The 21,005-nt window shown below is 41.3% G+C and overlaps 1 protein-coding gene and 1 long non-coding RNA gene across 3 annotated transcripts in view; one reads left to right on the top strand and one right to left on the bottom strand.

Moving 5' to 3' along the window:
- Window positions 1-21,005, bottom strand: part of LOC6533566 (fibroblast growth factor receptor-like 1) — a 96,798-nt gene that overhangs the window by 60,738 nt on the left and 15,055 nt on the right. For both annotated transcript variants that reach the window (XM_015194665.3, XM_002094240.4), the window contains exon 2: window positions 6,219-6,770. In XM_015194665.3, the coding sequence (XP_015050151.1) occupies window positions 6,219-6,288 (70 nt within the window). In that variant the 5' untranslated portion in view covers window positions 6,289-6,770. The remainder of the gene's footprint in view (window positions 1-6,218; window positions 6,771-21,005) is intronic.
- Window positions 17,791-18,506, top strand: LOC120321549. Its single transcript, XR_005561210.2, has 3 exons — window positions 17,791-17,936; window positions 18,001-18,162; window positions 18,227-18,506. It is a non-coding gene; the product is annotated as an uncharacterized LOC120321549 (long non-coding RNA).

Below are 21,005 nucleotides of genomic sequence, written 5' to 3'. Positions count from 1 at the left end.
AAATTAATAAAGCGAAACTTTATTTGCAACTGCAAATTAAGTAACTAACTCGGCCAAAGCATTATGACCAAATTACTTTTTATGAGTTCATTTCCTTTTCAATACGAAAATCCGTCGAAAAACCTAGCCGGAATATTGGAAATAAGAGAGAATGAGCCAGCTGAGGGCTGAGCCAGCGGCAGTGGAGAAAAAAAAATGGCAAAAAATGTTGGCCATTTTCTCGCAAATAAAAAGCCACTCACTTCAATGAATCGACAAAACTTGGAGAAATGCGGCCAACACAACTCAGCAAATGTTGGCCAAATGGATAGGGCGTAAGTACAGTGGATGAAATTGGTATACAAAAATCTTCAAAATATTTAAACTGTTCGAAATCAATAAATTTAATCATGTGGTTTAAAATCAATAAATTTAATCATGTGGCTTAAAATCAATCAAATTTCCGTCTGTTTTTATACCAACAAAATTTAAAATTCTAGTTTTCATGCCTTTACTGGATGTCCTTGTATATAAATTAAACTTCTTCATGAAATGTTCAAGACTTTAAGGTATTCAACTTTTCTTTACCATAAGCATTTAGCTGGAGAATAAATCGTACTTAAAGGTGCTTGGCCATGTAGCCCTAATGTCCTTTCCAACCCGTTTCTGTCAGCTAAATGCCACATGTTGGCCATTGTCCTGCGGTGGTGTGGGTGGTGTGGGTGGTGCGGGTGGTGCGGGTGGTGTGGGTGTTGCCCCCATGGCACAATGGTCAGCAAAATGCGGTCTCCCGGCTGTCAAGTACCTGACGATGTTTAGCTAAGCGCCCGGCGTACGATGCGTTGAGTGGTTCGCCGTAGTCTCACCCGTAATCTCGCCCTCAGCCGTAGATTTTCCGTAGCTCGGAGAGCTCGCTGCGCGCCAATGATGAAATTACAACATTAGCAAACTAATCGCAGCCACTTTAGATGCCAGCAACGTTTCCAGGTGGTTCAGATGGTTGGTTTGGGTGCTTTGGATGCTTTGGATGGTGGTAACCCCAGTGGGTTATGGCAGTTGGGTGGTGGAGCTGGAGCTGAAACTGGAGCTGGTACCACTTCTTTAAGAGGGCGTGGCAGCGAAGGCTGGAGAATTGAAAGCAAACAACAACAAAGTTGGAAATTGTGTTTTGACTTTCGTCAGTCCGATGGAAATAAAGCGAATTTCAAGAGCTGGCCGCCTATCGAATGAAATTAAATAAAATGAAATTCATCAATAAATGGCCAGGTCGCAAGTGGAGGCACATGCCATAAATGGACCGTGACTCAGTGAGCCACATCATTGGGTGTTTTTTAGTTGCGGAAGTTGTTTGTATTGCCACGGAAATTCCTCGTTTAATGGGTATAAATGAGTGCTTGTTCGTTGGGGGGATGGTAGTGCTGGTGGTAGAAGAAGCGCCAAAGTTCAATGAATAAATTCTCAATTGTTGCCGCTGCGCCATCGCAGGATTCCTGCGGAGGATTCCGCGCAAGTGGCGCGTAAAGTGCACTCCTGGGAATCCTGACAGCAGCCTCGTGCCAAAGGAGCCCCTGAATCCATATAAGTTGGGCGGTGTTTTACTCACGTACCAGGGAAATGCGAGTATGTGTAATCAGTGCTCATCAAGTTTACACTGGGGAAAAAATACAGACAGCTATCAATGCTATTACGGAGCAAATTGATTGGGCTCCTTGTTCATTTTTGATTTCTGGAGGTGGTTATTGTCGAAATGCAAGCAGTGAATTTAACAGAAAGCTTTTTAATCAAAATATACCAACTTTACCCAGTAGTTACTAGCTTTATACGGCACCTTATTTATTTCTGATTTAATAATTCAAGCAAACTTAAATTTCTAACTAAAGCTGGTCTTACATTTCAAACTGAATGGGGTTTAATATTATTTTTATGTTTAACAACACTTGTTTGTTACTATCTCTCACAGCAACATTGTTGTCCGCTGTTTTCATGTGAGCCAACCTTTTCGATGTTCCTTGTTTTTTTAAGGAATGCGAAACGCGATCAACAGGACCCGACCATTCTGTTTAATTGCTGCTCACCGTAAAGTTGGCCGTATAAACATTTTAACTAGGCCTATAAACAGACTAATAGACGCCATCAAGTCGTTTGCATGATTTATGCTTTCCGCTCTGTGTGTTTTTTTTTTTTTGGTTCGTGTCCCTCTCCTTTCGTGACGTTAACCATCTATATACAGGATACTATAAAAAAGCTGTAAAAAATCAAGACAGACATGTGGGTCCGTACGGGGACATAAACTGCTGTAGTAATTGAGGCGGACCATTATTCCAACTCCCTCAAGGCGCTTAATCAATACCCGAAATACCCAAAAACGAGAGCAACAAGGCCTAGAGAAAATATATATAGATATATAGAGGAATACGTAGGGGAATGGCAATGCAATATAAATATTTGACGTGCGAGTGGGCTGCCTTCAAAGTGAGTTGTTTAGCAGGCGACATAACAATTGCAGATTTGCTGAAATTGCTTTTACCGGCTGCAGACACATACATATACATACATATATATAGGTATCCACCCACCACCCAAATCTCCTCCAGAAGTGCGTATGTCCTCGTCAACGTGTTGTAATCAAATGGAACTTGACGTTGGAATTGCGCAAATTGCGCTTTTATGTAGGCTGTCGATTTGCTCCCCATCACTCACTCACACTCACACACATCTTGGCCTTCTACAGTGAAGCCTTCTTGTGCGACTTGTTGTTTACTTGTGCCTATTAAGAGCTGATCCAGCTGCGAAAATGAGTGTGTTTCAGGTGAGCTTTAATTAATTGTCGTCAGGCTTTATCTTAAGGCGAAGAAAGCACTTGCAAACACAAGGAAATATTTTCACAGCAATGTAGTGAGTAACTATAAACTGAAATCGCTTACGACAGTAACTCTTAAATGCGAAAGAAGTCCATAAAATTTGAGAGAAACAAAAAAAGAGCTACATTAAAAATTAAAAGTGAACAGCAGAAGGAACATACATGTACCAGAATTTAGTAAGCATAAGCAGCTTAAAGACTTAAAAGTGCACAGCTGACCGAATGAAAACATTTATAAAAATTGATTGTGCAGTAGTGAGTCGATTGTTTAATTAACAGACATTTCATGTGTCACAGATTTCGATCACTTCACTGCATCTTTCCTTAAAGCCAGTCTCCACTGTACCGCCTTGGGTCCAAACTCGGCTAGCACATCTGTCAAATGGTTATGCGCTCTTTGTTCTAGAACAACTCGACTACCGAACCACCCGAAAATTAGCGCCCAGCCTGGGCTCAAATTGAAAACGTGAACCATGCGGTTCATTGGTAATTCATTTATGCGCACATTTACAGGCATACCTCCTCAGCTCTCAGCTTCCATCTTTCAGCCTTCAGCCCTTCGACTGCCAGTCACAAAGTGGGGCGATCTAGATGTGGGTGGTGGTGGTTCTGTATAGATGGGTCTGCAGGTGTTTCGCATAAGAAATGGGATACTGGATACTGGAATGCTGTCGATATCAGGCACACTGGCATTAGGTGTAATTTATACTTTTCGCCAGTCGCCACCACGCACGACTTGACGTCATGATAATGTATCGAATTCATTTTCCAGCTACTTTGGTTGCCAGTGTCTGGCAGAGCAGAGCAGAGCAGAGCAACCTGCAGCGTTTTGTTTGGCAAACATCAGAAAACGCTTTCGACACATTCGCCATTCATACTCAATTACCTACGTTGCACGTGGCCAAGTTTGTTGGCAAAGGTCGGCAGTTCGCTTCACTCCACTTCACTTGGCAACTTCTCCACCTCCACAACCTCCTGCTCCTTCTCGATTTTTTTCATTATTTTTTCTCTTTCCTCCCAGTAGTAGCGAGCTTTTCCTATGTATTTGAGTTGCTGGCCAGGCCAAACAACGTTCAATGACTTGGCCAGAGCCAAAAGTTTGCTGGCAAATATTTGACCATTGGCCAGACCCATCCTTTCTTTCGGAGGGTGAGGCAGTGCAATTATTTATTTGATTTCATTTTGCGTTCGCCAAACACTGGCCAAAAGTTCAACTCAAATATGCAATTTCTATGCACACGAGACTTGCAAAAATATGCATATGAAAATTACTTGATATGAAGCACGTTGCAGGAAGCCGTAAATTGTACTTTGTGTAATTTACAGAATTCCAATCGGGCTGAATCGTTAACTGAATTCAAGTGTGGCATTGGCAAATAAACAAAATTTAGTTGCGGCCTTTTCCACTAAATCAATCATAATCAATATTTAAATTGCTGAAATGGGTACCATTTCCCATTTTTTTTGTTTTATTTTTTTTGTGTGTTTTGAGTAGAAAGCGCACCAAAGCGAGTGAAAATAATTTATTTGTGAGCACTGGGGAATGGGTTGGAATGAAATCCTGGGCAGAATCAACAACTAGCAGGTGGAAATTTGCTCCTTTTTTCAGTTTTAATTTGACCGCCGTCAAACAGAAAAATGCACTTAGAGCAAATTGATTGATTGGCGACTGGATTGATCACTATTAGCTAAAGCCGTGAGTGAAAGCGATGCTAATTCATCTTGTGCTATTTCTACAATTTCAGATATGGGTTTTCTGCCAAATGATCAGCGTCTATTTTGAAGCTACATTCTTCAACATATTGGCGTAATTCAATTGAAAATGTTGTGCATGTCGGATGCAAAAGTCAATGCGAAATTGTGAAAAAATTGCCACTATTTGTTGGCCTCTCGGTTCTTGCAAAATGGCCAAAAGCGCGACGTTCGATGTTTATTTGTTCGTAGTTTAATTATTTTTACGCCCACCTGACTGCTGCCACGCCCTAAGCGGAAATTGCATAGTGTCGCTATCGATGTTGCCGCCCTTTTGTTTTATTTTAATTGAATTTTGAAATATGTCCACGCCCGTCGCACACTTTTTTTTTCGTCGGATTTACTTGTTTTTCCGTTTGTTTTTACCCATTTCATTCGCCAGCACCAAAAATGCAATTAATTCGAGCACTTTTTGAATTGTTCCAATGACCCTTCTTTCTCGGCAGTTATTTGTTGCCGTTTCTATAATAAATTCCATGCGCTTTAAAAATAAATCAAATGCATTAAGGGTTGCGTTTTGCCCTTCACTGGTTTCTGGTTTCTGTTTTCTGACAACTGTTAATTAAATCAGTTTTCGGTTTCGGCAATTGAAATTGAATCCATTCACGTTTTTAAATTGTGTTAATCTCGCGTTGAAAACATCATTCAATCGCTTGCCGCACGTGCTTTATACTTAATTTGTCGCATTTACCCGTTGAATTGGCAATTGGCCGCTTTCTGCTAAAATATTTTGCAACCGAACACGGCCGGCAGTGGAAAAATATTTTGGCAAAATATTTTGCCGCATTTTAAGCTGGCCTTTGGGAAAATGGGCCCTAGGCTCAAGCTGCACACATTTGTTGCAACAAATGTTGTTCAAAAGCTCACAACGATTTAAAAACGATGTTGCCAAATATTCTGCAATTCGAGAATAAACAAAAAATTAATTTTTGTTGACAAGACAACTTGTTGAAAGTTTCCCCAGAGGCCAAAATTAGAAGCTATTCCAGAGGCTTTTGTTGCTGAAGGGAACAGCTTAAACTATTTCTTTGGCAAACCAGGCTAAAAGCCGATTTAAGTTTGCCTCAAACTTTCTGCAGTTTATTGAATTTTTCTCCCTTTGCCGAGCATACATTTGTTCATTTATTTAGACCACTTTTGTTGTGATGGATGCAAGCGTAAACTTTTCATTTCGAGTTTTGGTCAAGGACCGCCGGGCGTATACGCAATATTGTTACATTTAATGGAATATGCCCGTCCGGGCATAACTTTGTGCAGCAGTTGGCAAAACTAATTGTTAATTGAAACAAAAATCCCATGCCGAGCCGCAGCGGACAATTAAGGGGCCAAAAAGGAAAGGAATCGCCGCCAAACAAATGCCAAAAATTAACTGCGGCAACAATAAGGCAGAAAACGAAACGCCGTGGGGTTTGGAAGCGGTGGTATGCCTTGGTACACTAAAAAAAAAATGCTATATTTAAGGGTTTGGTAAATTTGAACTGCAGCGTCTAACGTTAAAATGTTAAATTGCGAATTGATTAGGGAATTTGTTTTATATCAAGCCCCAATATGATTAGTTGCTACCAAAAGTTCCCTTTAACTGACCAAAACTGTTATCAAGGCTGAGTTTCTTTATCTGTGCACTTACCGCTCATCACAATCACGACGAGGAGCAGCAGCCAGGCCACGCAGAGCGGCAGTGGGTGGGCCATGGGCATGGTGACTCCGGCTGTGGCAACGACTGGAACTGGATGGAACTACAAGGATGACAGCAACGGGTGACGGCGACGGCGGCTGCGGCGGCGACAGGAACAAGATGCGGAAATGCAGTAAGCCTGGCGTTGCAGCTGCAGAACTTGTTGTTGTTGTTGTTGCTGTTGTCGTAGTTGTTGTCTGGCGAGTGTGGTGGGCGTAGAGGCTCTGGTCTGGATCCTTCGTCCTGTGTCCTCTAGGCTGGCAGCAATAACCAAGTTAGCAGCCTCATCATCAACATGGGCGGCTGCAGCAGCAGCTCCAGCAACGTCATTATCGGGCCTCCCGGCGCTCTCTATTAACTTGGCCAATTGCCAGGACTCCTGCTACTTTTGCTCCTCCTGCTCCTCCTCCGGCAATGGCAGGCAAGAGACAAAGGCAACTTAGCCGCCGTTTGGCTTTTCTATTTGCCGCTTCTGTTTTATGCCGTCCTTACACGAAATGCGGCCTGTAAAGAGCAGAACGGAGGCGAAGAGCATTACGATCTGTTGGTTGGACTGACGCGAAAGTTATTGCAACTGACAAAGCTGGCTAAATGCTGATGGTGGGTATGGCGGGGAAGGCAGCTGCTTTTTGTGGGGGCTCAAGAAACCGCTTCTTGCCCTCAAAAACTCAAATACAGCCATTGGCAGGCTGGAGAGCAGCTTTTGCTGCCCCTTCGGTTGCAACTTCCATTGCAACCAAATCAAAAACGACAACGGAAATGAGCAAAATGATAATGGGACATGCCGCCTGCATAATGATGGCTATGCAGTGGGTGTACAGTGGCTAAAATCGAAAAATGCAAGTCCAAAATTGCAGTTGTGCTATAATTAGCCACTTTTAAATCGGTGGAATAAATAAGACTGATATAAATGTATTTTATAAAGATAAAACATGCTCTGTTTATAAATTAAAATTAGATTTAAGTAAAGAAGAGTTTTTTTTATTCAAATAATAACCAATAACAAATATCTATTATTATAACATTTCCCAGAAGCTTAGCAAGGAAAGTAGATCATATGTAAAGTATACTTTTTTCAAAACTCTTTTAGGGACTTTCACTTAAATACGCATGTTGTAAATTTGAGTAAAAATTCTCCTACTCCTACTTTCCCACCCACTGTGTCTGCACGCAGAGGTACATTTTGGTTTTCTTTTTTTTCCCTGCTTAAAATTTCGACCAGGCCACGTGCTCAATCTCTGGCAGCAACTTGGGAATTTAATTTGCTAAATATAATTTTTTCGTTTTTTTCCCCCCTGCCCCTCCCAGCAGACAGGCGACTTCTGGCCGGGCTGGAAAGTTTAAACAGTAATTAACTTAATTGCCTGTCTGCCAGGCAGCTTAGTTGTGTGTCCCACTCTCCTAGAGCCTAGAGTTTGTTTTTTGTTCAGTTCGACAGTGGACTGGCATTACTACTCCTATATACTACACTATTCCAGTGCATTATAATTATTGCCCTCCAGTGGGTGTGATCGATTCATCGACATAACTGTCATAATAATGGCAGCGGGCACATTTATTACGCATACGCCGTGTGCACACGCCATAATGTGCGAGGAAAATTTCGATTTTTGCGCATTTATCTACTAAAAATTTCTTTCCGCCACTCGTTGCCATTATTCGTTATGAGTGGAGTGGGGAGTGGGGAGTGGGAGAGATTCATAATTCTAATGCATGGATATTATGTGCCATAGTCTGCACATGCAAATTACCGCTACAGCGAACAGCCATATAGGGTCCTATATCATACCGCCCACTTCCAACTTTTCCTGCCCCATGCGCACTTATGGTTAGGAAACGGAAAGAGACAGCAAAGCAAAAAAAGCCATTTTTTGCTATTATTGTTAGCTATCGGTTGTGCACAGAGAGAAATACGTGATCATGTTCTAACCGAAATGCATTGTAAATATATTTAATAAATTACCTATGTTACCTTCAACTCTATTTTTAATTTTTCTAAGCAATTTTGTAGGCCTAAGCAAGCTCGACAATATTTCTTTCAGTGCAGCTACGTGTGTGCTCTCTTATGTTCTGCGGGCATGCCAGACTTTAGACTTTGGAAAGCAATTTGCCACGCACTGTCAGTGAAGTTGAACGCAGTGGAACATTTCTAATTTTCAGCTACGAAAAATGTATACAATAAAAAGCGCTGGCCAACCAAAAAAAAAAAAAAAAAAAGAACAAGAAAACAGCGAAATGCCAAAATTTACATAAACACACATATTCACTCGAACATTCACAGGACTACATTCACAGATGTGCAAAGATTTGCTTTTACTTGTACGTGTCTCAGGAATGTGTTTTTGTACTTTTCTTCCTTCCGCCCCCATTATCATTAAGAATGCTTCGAGGCCAATGCTGTGCTTTAAAATTACTGATGCAAATGAAAAGCAATGGCTGGTGAATAATTGATTAATATGAACTGCAACCTTGGATATTAGACATGCAAGTTTTACACAAATAAATCATAAATTTGCTAGTGATATTTTTATGTATACAAATTGGGAATCAAGTAAAAAGCCTTCTCATTCGTTGTTGATTTGTTAAATATATTTAACAGGGTTAAGCCTTGCTGAACCGCAAATCTACTCCAAAGCACTTTTATATTCTGATCTTTAGATTGTTAACAACATACAGCATACATATAGCCTTAGGTCGTGCGCCTAATCCATTGGATTAGGAATCCCAACAAAATGGCTCATTTTTCTTTCCGTTTTCCTTATAATTACTCGCAAGCAGGCAAACCGCTGAAAAGCACCAAAATCGTCTACAAAATGTATATAACATTATAAAGCAATTTGCAGTAAATCACCCAAAGCGACGCGCGTGTTTATAAATCACAAGCCGCCCAGGCTCTTTGGGCTGGATTTTTCTCCTCTTTTTTTGGCGGCTTTTTGGGTATCCCGCTGCTGTAGCAAAACCAAAATCGAAATGAATAATTAATATGTCGCGCCTGCCGCAGACGAGAAAAGTCTTCCATCTTGCGACTTTCATCACGAGCAAGGAAAGCAATTCCAGGCCAAAACCAAAAAAACCGAAAAAAAAAAATGAAGGAAAACCCAAACAAAACAAAGTTAGCAGACCAACAAAGAAAGTGCCTCATATGAATCCCTGCGGCGTCTGGGCCAAAAACGATGAGAATTGGGCCAAAGTCGTGATGGTTGGATGGCGGACACAAAAAAAACTCTCGACGAGATTGACAAATTTGCCACAGCAAATGAAATGCTTGACTCCGGCTACGACTGCTAAATTTGTCATTTATGACAATGTTTACGTAATTCGACAGCCAAAACAATTTCCCAGGCTCTACGTTCTCTGGCCGAAACCAAAAAGCCATACCAAACCATAGTCAGCCATACGCAAATGGGCACTCATTTATTGTCATCCCCGGAAAAAGGAAACTCTCGGATGGGGGAAAATGCGGAAAACTCATTCCTCCCAGCGGTTGTCTGTTTTGTCTGGTGGAAAAGTCAGGACACCGTGTGGCTGTTACGGACTGCAGCAATGGCTTTTAAACCGTTTTAAATGGCCAGCTATTTGTTTGAATGTTGTGACATAAAACTGCAATCTATGGGCCCATTCCTCGAGGTAACCAAGGTGAGCGGGCCAGGAATATCTGTCTAAATAGCTCCATCGACCAGCAACAAGCCGATTCCGCAGTCCATTTGCCAAAGCATCCTGCTGAAAAGGACCTCGGGGATGGAGGGATAAAAGTCCCTCAATAATCAAAGATCTTGTGCAAATTGAGAGTAACAGCTTAAGGATTAAGTCTAAAGGAGATTGAAAATGTGGCAGGAGCTTTAAAAACAGAACAAGTGTAGCAAATACCACAATTTCTCGTTTAATTTCAGATAAGGACTTTTAGTTGCAAAAAGTAATGTTTTATGATTTCAGATTTCTAGAAAAACATGCTAAAGTGTGGGGCTAATAATTTCCAGTAACTAAAGTATATTTCGGGAAGTAAACGAGTGACAAATTTTCCATGAATCTCAATCACTTAAAGCACTCCCCCTTATCAGTGCAAAAACACAGGCTATCCAGAGAGGAACTCATTATGGGAGAAATCAAGAACTAATTTGCATGCTCGAGGAGTACAACATTCATCCATCCATCAGATAAAATCCTAGTTGGACTAGGACAATTTCCTCGTTATCCCTCGTCAAACTTTATGATAATTATGCAAATTAGGCGCAGCTCCTAATTGAAATCGACAACAATGGGTTCTGTTCTATCCATGACCTTGCCACGGAGTCATTAGTCAAACCATTGCAATTGACAAGCAGCCAGTGACCCCCAAAAAAGTGGGCGTTCAAATGCTGGAAATACGACAAACAAAAAAAATAAGAGAAATATGAGAAAATTATTGTTTTGTTTGGTGGGGCAGTGGGAAAGCAGTGAGAGCCTTGCGTTTCACGGCATATTAAGCAAAATGAATAAATTACAATTGCAAATAGGCAATTTCCTACACTTCCTTCCTCTCGACATTTCACTGTACACACAGCACAGTAAACACAAAACAGTACAGTAGCAGGTTGGTTGGGTTCTGCGGTGGCTGTCAACTTTTTGGGGACGGCATTTCTGGTCTAAATAACGTCTAATTTGCAATTTTGTTTAATTGTTTGTGGTTTTGGATTTTGACATGACTCCTTCCCGGGCTTTCACATAATTTTTGGCCATAGCGTGTGGCTGGATCGTAACTGATTGTTTGTGTTTTGCGTTATTTGAGGTTTTAAGTTTGGGCCAATGTCAATGAACAAGCCCACGCATCCGGAAACCCACCCAATAGACCCACTTCCGCTCGAGCTCATCCAACTGGCCGCATGTCTTGGCCAAATTATAATAAAGGTTTCCATTGCGACCACTCGAATATCGCGTCTGCCTTTGAGCAATTAAACTCACTCAAATATACAAAGGATCGCTGTATGGAAATTGGTGGCTTGGCAGTGGGCATACCAAATTGCTGAAAGGGATAATTTACACTCCATTTATATGGATATTCTGGAGTTTAAGCCGTAAATTAGAGAGCTTGTGGGCATTCTTTTCCGTAGGGGATATGTGGCTTAGGATGTACAGGTAATCCGCAAACTGGTAATTTAATGTAATTCAATGCAGCTCAACGACGTAGCCTTGGCAACTTGTATGCCAAGATAATTATCCATGTTTGTCGAGAGGAATTTCTAAGTCATTACAGGGCGTAATGTATGTACAAGTTAGAAGGAGTTGCTTTACAACATAAGCTAAGGTATCGAGTTCTCAACCCAAATGGCTAAAGCATATTAGAATTCCTATTACCCTTTTTGAACGCCTTTCGTTTTAATAAATAATATAATATTTATATAATATATTTTAATAAAACTATATAATAAAACTATATTTAAGAAGTAATCATTGATCTGTCCATGGTTTTTGTAAATTTAATATGCAGCTTAATTATAAATTTTCCTTTTAACTAAACACCAACTAACTTAATACACTCAATTTAATAGTAAAGAATTAATCCCCAATTAAATGAAACTTGAACAACATCAAACCACTGCCAGAGCGTGAAAAATGTACTCCACACAGTGCCTACAGAAAGTAATCAGGCGAACACTTCGACTCGATTTGGGCCAAAGTCTGCCACGACTTTTGGCCAGCAATGAAAGGCACTTAGTCGGGCGGAGTCTGAATGTCATTGTTTCAGCCATTTTGTTCCCATTTCCCATTTTTGGCCCCTTTTCTTCCAGCTGCTCCTTACAAATTAGCTGTGTGCGAGTGCCTTGCATTTAGTTTTTGTCTGTGTACTTTTCAAAATTGGCTTTCACACGCCATTTGCATTTAATTGCCAAGCTGGTGGGTAGTGGGAAAATCGGTTAGAACATTCCTGCCATGTTGGCCTTGTTAACAAGGGCATTTGCCTAAAACTGCGTACACAGTGTGAGTGCGGATTTCATTTGGCAAATCAAATATTATTGTTAATATGAATTCAAGTATCTGCACTTGTTCCAGCAGTCCCATCGGGTTATCGACAGTTCGATAAGTGCCAATTTGGCTGTAATGGGCATTAAAGCCTCATCCGTTCGCAGAAATGAGGCTTTAAGTCCAACGAAAGACACTTAAACTGCCATCTATTCTCATCATCATCAACGTCCTCATCCCGACAGTATTTATTGTCAATAGAGCCTCGGCAAACAACAAAATGCGACACAGAAAATATTGTAAGTGTGCAGTGAATACCATCTGAATGTCTATATGCGATACATTTTCTATGTATTTTCTAGATTGAATTGGAAAGTCACCATATACCACCCCACCACCCCACCACCCCTTCCATTCCCAATACGTATTTCGATCCCACTTCAATTGAAAATTGTCTGCGTGGCAAAAGTGAAATGCTTCAGCTGAGAAAGTCTCAGAATCGAATCGGCGTCTCCTCTGGTGAGGATTCCAGGTCCTCCAACCCGTCCTCCTTGAATCCGAGAATTCCCAAACTCTATGCCGATGCCATTGATGTTTTGCTGCGCACTCGAGTGTGTTTTCTTTAGTAATGGAATTTATTAATATTTCATTGTGTGGGCCCGTGAAAGTCGAAGGAGGCGGGGTGAAACGAGGTTTGGTCTCTCAGCGTTTTTGTGGCTGACTTTAAGGAATGTCAACAATTGCCAGCACTTGGAATTCTTCAGCCAGCCATTCCATATGCCCTTCACTTCCTTCAAAAGTTTTCTCGCAAAAGAAAAGAAGCCTTTACTCCTCGTTGAAGTGATTTTTGAGGTTTTCTTTTTGAATCGGAAAGTGTTGCCTACTTCTAGGCGATATGTCTACCAAACTGGGCAATTATTTCAATGGCTTGCAAAAGTAGTTTAAAAACTTAAAAAAATTTTAATAAAAAATTGCTTTACTTTTAATTAGTGTGTGACCCCTCAAAAATAGTAATAATCCATTATTTCCAAAAGTAATTAATTGATAGTAACAATAATTGAACGACAAGTCTCTAACTGTCGGTAGTAAGTAATGGTATAAAATCTCTAAAATTAAATATTTTTAGAAGCTTGATAGGAAATGTAGGTTATCTTAAGTATTTCATAATTTTTCCAAGTGCTCTTATCGATTTGAATTGCAATCGAAAGTGGGCCTTGCTACATAAACAAATTGACATCGAAAGTGATTGTGCCATTATGGCCTGGTTATTTATCAATGTAAAATGGCAATTACTCAGGAAGGACTGCATGTGTGTGTGTGTGTTTGTTTACGGATGATTTGCCTAATTGCTGATGCCAAGGGACATTAGCAATACATTTTCCGACTGACTGGCATTTTGGCATTCTGGCATTTCGGCAGCAAGCCCTTGGAGCAATCTCCGCTCCGGAAGTGGATCTACAAAACTTCCCAAAAATGTTCCAGTGTCGGCCTGATCTATGCATAATTCATGCAAGAAGGAGCTGCTGTGTTGGCCAAAAACTTTCGCATTGCTGGCCAAAAGAAAATTCTTGTTGACCAACAAAGCGCATAATGCAACTTTCCAATGGAGCAACGCCTCTGCCACCCATAATCATTTCAAATTCCACAACAAACAGCAGAAATCAAATTTCAAAACTCGTAAGAAATCTTGCACGCCATGCACATATAGCCACTACTATTTTTACCACCCCATTTCTCCGGCACTTTCTCATCTTCCAACTGCCGTAAACTTTTCAGCCATGGCATACCAGTTTTTGGCACACAACACACACACACAAAAATGATGCGAATGCTTGGTAAAGGGAAAAAGATCGAGATGTGAGGAAAAACTCTTGTGATTTCAGCAATAAGAGTTGGCGGGGGGGCGTGGCAGCCGCCGACGCCGCCCACCCACAGCGATGTTCGGGAACAATATGAAAATAATAAAAACAGTTACATAAATCAAAAATGATAAGGAAAAACAGTGCATAGAAAGTTGAGCATTGGACAAAAAAAAATCCAAGAAACGAGACTGCAACTTTTTTCCGTTCGAGATTTAGCATCTACTTTTTTTTTCCATTTTCTCGGACTGCGATGCAAAACACAGAAGAGAAAATCGAAAGTTGAGCTCCAGCTCGAAGACGGAAATCAACTTGAACAACAGGAAGCGTCTGTGTGTTGGCCGGGCCAAGTTCTTTCTACTCATGTCCGCCCTCTTTCAATCTCAGTCTCTCATTCTGTCAAATGGCAAAGGTGAAAAATGCGTGTCAATTTTTTTCCTATTTACACGAGAAGAACCGTCTCACCAGGAGCTCCATTTGCATTGACAAGTGCTGAGTTATGGTGGCTGCATAGTGGCCCAAATGGGGGTTACAAAGATAGTTGGATATATCTATGGATTGACTTGGCAAATACTCGAGAAAAAGCCAAGGGAAAACAAGAGGGAAATAAATATCAGAGCTGACTAACCTGAGGCATGTCTAGGCCATCAACGATTTTGGGTATGAAGCTACACTGAAACATATTCAACTTTTAACTCAGATGAAACAGCAGTTATTAATCAGGACAATATATTAAATTTAAGATACTCAACAATTCCATTAATTTTAAATTTAAATTCTCACTTCTTGACTATAGGGTATGCAAGAGTCATTCAAGCCCTCTTACCACCATGCCATTCATTTTATTCCAACTCCATCTAGTCAACTGGGCGTGTCCTGGCATTATCATATCTATCTCTCCCCACTTGGCAATCGGTCTCGCTTAACTCTGATCGAAACTGCAATTGCAACTGCGGGTGTTGGCTTATTTATATGACACTGCAGTGGGACAGGGATCAACCCAACACAGATACATATAACCCACTGATTCCGATGATACTGATGCACACCCGCCCACTTGGAGGACGACCAACACTGGTCGTAGTTGGTGGGTAGGATGGGTAGGATGGGTGATGCTGATTTGTTGTCCTGCCAGCAGACTGTGCATACAAAATTACAGACGACGCTGTCGACATCCCGAGCTGCTGGCAGTTAATGTGAAAAATGTGTTGAAAATCGCATTCATGCATAGATTTTTCGCACCCACTTTCGTTCCTCGCTTTTCAAAGAATCTGTGCCCCAAGTAGATTCCACTCGCCCACTTGCCATATATTGATTTACTTGCCCTTCGACCCGGCGGGAAAAACCCCCTACTTTCTGCGCTAGGCTTGGCTGGGAAAACAAATCAAGATAGGGGGAATGGTTGGGTTGACTTAAAGCCGACACAAAGCTGCTATGAAATGCAATTAAGCCAACGCCTTCGAACCGCCTGAATGTGTAGCAGATTTTGCGTGGCTCTCTAACTGGGCCAACAACCGCAAAAGCCAAGTTCCAACATTTTGAGCCTGGATGAGTGGCTAGCCGTTGGCCAAATATTTGCTTGAATTGGTGAGGACGAAGATGCCTGGGTGGACACACTAGACCGACTCTTAATGGACCACATTAGACGCAAAATACGAGCACATTTGCGGCATTCACAAAAAGGTAAACTAACGCCCACACATATGCCAACCCTCATAAATGTGCAATTTATGGACAATAATTGCCAATAAGAGCCACACAGCTGCCGTCGACTTCTGACTTCTGACTTGACTCTCCGCCGTATAATAAAACCGTCCGATTTCGTCGTCTATATCTTCTGACTGTGAATCTCACTTCGTTTATGTATGGCTTCTGCTTTCATTTGCATGGACCGACTATATTAGGGTCTTGCTCAATTTGCTACAGAGTTGAATTGTAGCGGCTGACTCTGGATTGTCGGTATAATTCACCGGAGATTTGTCCATTCGACTTCAGTCTGATTTATGCCAGCAAATGCCTAATGGTAAGCCTTTATGGCTTGTTCAACTGTATATGTATTTTAATGGGAACAGCCAATGTATTTGGCTAATACGATTAGTGATGCATCTACTGCATCATTATTACATGACATACAGCACCTTTTTGGCGCACATCAAAGTGGAAAATGGTAAATTAGATTAATTTCGAATTACCAGCAATTATCTGAACGCCAAAATCAAAATCAAATTTAGGGTAATTACAGTATAATTTATGATAAGGGCGAGTCTACCATTAAACGCTATTTCACTTGTCCATTAGCAAATAAATGTATCACTTTACTGAATGCAGGAATGTAACAAGCAAAAAGTTACGAATGTTGTGTTAAAATAAATTGGTCAAGGAAAAGTGACTTAGTACTTTTAAATACATTTACAACACATTTATTCAAAGAAAAATGTACTCCCTTGTATACATGTTATTAATTGACTTTATTGGAAGCTCAAACTGATATGCAATAAAAGTACTGATTAAGTCACATTTTAATTAGCATGACCAATAATCTTCAGGGAAAAGTTCTATATGATTGCAAAGACAAATCGTGTGCACTTCTCTTTAAATTCATTTCTGTGGCCTACTTTTGTGGGTCAAAAGGGAAAGTTCGTGGCGCATTTAAATCAATCCAGCTCATGCATTCAAACAATTTACCAATGCTTTATTTATGTATTTACACTTAAACGAATGACAATTGTATCTGTTCGCTAACCGCAACTGCAACTCCTTCGCACATCCGTTTGTTTAATGGTCCAAACGCGCAGCGGGGCTTTAATGGCAATTTAAAATGTCGGAAAGCCGCAAATTTCCGTTATTCATATAAAATTAAACGCAAATACGGTGCAAAAAGCGTTTGCACAGACACTCATACACACACACACACGTTCACACTGCGCAAACAATGGGGCAGTGAGTGCTGGTGGTGAGTGCAAACGTGCCGCGAGGAAATTAATTTCCGACAGAAGTCACACAGAAAGGCATCGAGACGCGCAGCCAGGATAATTAAGCCTGCACACATTCGCACGCAGCCCATATCCTGGCCACACGTCTCCACACTGCCGCCCGTTTGCCTTGAAGATGGCCACTCATGGAGAAAGGATCCGGAGAAAGGATGTTGGCCACGAGACATCCACACCAGAACATCAGAGCGCCAGAAATTGTAGCCACTGACAAACGCCAGCCCGCTGCCAACGCACAAACGGACAAACGGACAAACGCACAAACGGACAAAGGACACTGACCAAAGGACAGCGGACAACGGACAGCGGACAGCGGACATTCGAGCGAGAGATGCCTGTGGCCGTGGGCTAACTTGGGCGCAGCTGTCATCGCGCTGCGATAAATTTTGGAGGCCAATGCCGAGCGGCGACATAAATCAGCCCAAAGATTTATGGCGATTTGCGCAAGTTGGCGTGCGCGATAAAGACCCAAAGAATGCGACCAAGGCGGCCTGATCCGGGCACCGACTGTTGCTCTACGACTGACATTTCCAGCATAGTTCATAATGAGCAAAAACCACGCGGCAGGGTTATGAACTTACGGATACCCCTTGGGTTGCTTCACAGAACTTTGAAAATTCATAAATATAACGAATTTTAGGCATTTTAAGCTGAATATAACTAAATAGTCTTTTGTTCCATTAAATTTAGATTGTGCTAGTGAGTTAAGGATTAGTAAAGTTTTAACATAAAAAATAATCATAAATGAAAAGATTGTATTGCATTGCACCATCAGTCATTTATGACTTTAGTTTCGATAGTAAAATGCTTTCCAGCTACGCAACCAAAATCAATTTGGCTAAGTGCCTAAGCACTCATCCCCAAAAAACCCATTCCCAAAAACAGTAATATAATTAATTAGCATATTTGATGTCCACCCACAAGCACCCCCAACCTTTCGATTTCCAGGGTATAAAGCTTGGTCAGACAGCGGTAGAAAAAAGGAGACACCAAGTTAACAAGGGACCTGGCTGCCTATCTGTCCTGTGGCCTCCTCTACTTTCCATTTCCGCATTCCTTGTGATTATCACACTGGGACCCATTTTCCACAATATCAGCAAATTGAAAAGGGTAAGCAATGTCCACTCCACTTACAGACGACCTCACTCCACCTCCACATCCACTTCCACTACAGATACAGATATATAGATATACATAGATGGATGGGCACAGGACGAGCGATAAGATGACCCACCGTAGGCATGTGGATGTGGGTCAGCGGAGCGATGGACAAATTCATTAGGCGCCGGATATCGTAAAAGCAGGCCCCAAAGCCCGGCGAATGTCTCAATTTACATTTCGAACATATTTTCATTAGCGCTCTGAGGACGTCGCCCACCATCATAGCTGCCATTTCATTCCATTTCGTTTAAAAAATAAACCCCCACAAGCCAAGATGCGAATATTCTTAATATTCAGGCCGGCGATGGCATTCTCATCTCGCGTTCGCCATCGCCTTCGCGGCCAATATTAAAAATAAAGTCCATCACTTACGGTCGCCCCTTTTATTTATGCGAACGACTGCCCGTCGACTTTTCCCACTTTTCCGACTTTCCCGATGATATTCCGGCTTTGCAACCGCACTTGGCCCACTCTCCGGCCGGAATCATAAAAGTTAAGCGCCGGCCACTGAGTGGCGAACACTGTACAGTGGCCACACAATAGGGACAGTCACTCCCGCGGCTTGTCAGTCAGTCAGTGAGTCAGTCTGTGAGTCAATGAGCAACTTGAGATGAAAGTGAAAGTTAAGAGCCCTGTAAAACTTTCTTTCTTCCGTTTTTATGACTTATTGCGCTCTTGAAGGCTTTGGTGTGCACTATCAGAAAAGTATATGTCGGCAATACAGATTAAATCGAAAAAAGTACGTTTTAATCCCTTTTATTAGAAACTTGCTTCTGGAAAGGGAAATGTCCCATTTTTTAGTTTGTATTTATTTCTAAATATGTATTAAACTATTTTTCTATGTAACCGTAAAATACACAAATAAATTAATATTTCAGTTATGGCATTTTTTCGGTAGTGTAAAATCTGCCAGAAAGAACAACGATATCCTGAAAGTGAGCTTTTATTGTGATTATTCACGCTGCAGCTGTAGTTTTTTGTGCTGCCATTCTAGTTGTGCCAAGGCATAAATATAAATAGGAACTTAAAATTTGCCAGCCACGCCACCGCCCACGGAGCGTATGAGTAATGCGAATCGAAAGAAGCCTGTCAGGTGGTTTTCTGTCTGCTTTCAACCCGCAATAAAAGAAACCCCACCAACCTTAGCATACAAATGGAAAATGAATGGGAATCGGATGAGGGACAGACGCCTTCCGCCAGAAGTTGCTGCACATCCTGCGAAGGATAAACAACATTCAGCGTAAATACATTCATAACTTCGCGGGCTAAGAACAACATAGATGTTGATATGTGTCACATTATGCTATTCCAAGGAGCAGGCAAATGCCCGCGGCTGCTTTCACAGCGTTATCCTTGTCCCAACATTGCCATAAATCTTGCAGAGAGCCACAAGGATATCTGGGGTACAATATTTGCTGACATGACAACCGAAAAACATACTCTCGGCACACAGAAGGTGATAATGACAGTTTAGGCATTCATTACACGTGTTGCTGATAAGGCGGTGGAAGGACCTGCAGGACCTCCAGGTGGGTGGCTCGCAGGCCTACTCCCACACGCAAACAAGGACGCGAGCAAGGACCAAGAATAACATTGACATGACGCCGCTGATAAAAGTCAACAATATAAATTAATAAAGCTGGCAGGCGCGCGAGCGGCCCAAGAAAACCCCCAGGGAGCCTGTTCAATGTCCTTCGTGTTTGCCATAATAATGTATTTCATTCGAATCAACAAGCCAAGACAGAGGACAGGCCAGGACGGGAGCCGCTCCGCAAGATATATTCATTCGTTTTAAAATATGCACATTATGGCCAGAGTAAGCTGATATTTATGCTAATGAACCGGCGACAATGGCTCCTGGACGGGGCCATTTATTTTCCCTCGACTTCCAGGCAAAGCAATTACTATAATTGCTCACTCACCACCAAAGGTCCTGCCCTCCGAAGAAAAAAAAAAAAAAACACCACGCCGACTAAGAAGAAAACCTACTCACATCAATATTCATTTAATTCACATGCAGAAACTTTCTTTTTGTTTGACTTCCGCAAAGGCCATATTTAGCAGAAGGTGGCAAAGTTTTTCCCATCAAATCAGATATCAAAGCAACACGTGTTTGCAACAACACAAACACAGCAGATCATCAAAGAAGTCAGTTAATGAGACCAAGATGTTGCCACATTCGGGCCAAGATTGTAATTACATTTTTTTGAATATATATTGCATTCAAGTTAGGTATTTGATTTTAGAATATTTTCCATTAGATTATTTAGATGGAACGCAAAGCTTACCTTCAGGTTACATATCAAACGTACACGTAACAATAATAGTATACATGAATAAATAAATACTCTATGACATGACCAGAAACTTCCAAAACTTGGGAAAGTAAATCACATTAACAAAACAATATATGTGCTTTTAATTACGTTCTATTTGTATATATTACCCTATTTTTCTTAGTTAAATTACAACCTAATCAAATCTATATTGATTCAGGGCAAGGCGATGCCGAGAATGTAATTAAAATTTCGCTTAATGCTTGACACACTTGCACACTGGCTGGCTTAAATCAATATTTGATTTGATTGAGGCAAGAACTCCTCTGGAGAGACTTCCAATCATTTGTTGATTGCGGCCAGATGAATCAACAGGAAGCGGAAAAGTCGAGAAAAACTCTGAAAACTCTGCAAGCTGGAGCAGAGCAAATCAGCGGAAAGTAAACTTCATTAACATTTCAATATTTCGCCCCTTGCAAATCAGTTTGCTGATTTTTTACATTATTTATTCAGAAT

The sequence above is a fragment of the Drosophila yakuba genome, chromosome 3L (genome assembly GCF_016746365.2).
Source record: "Drosophila yakuba strain Tai18E2 chromosome 3L, Prin_Dyak_Tai18E2_2.1, whole genome shotgun sequence".
In the NCBI taxonomy this organism is placed as follows: Eukaryota; Metazoa; Arthropoda; class Insecta; order Diptera; family Drosophilidae; genus Drosophila; species Drosophila yakuba.
This window is presented reverse-complemented; position numbering and strand designations above follow the sequence as displayed.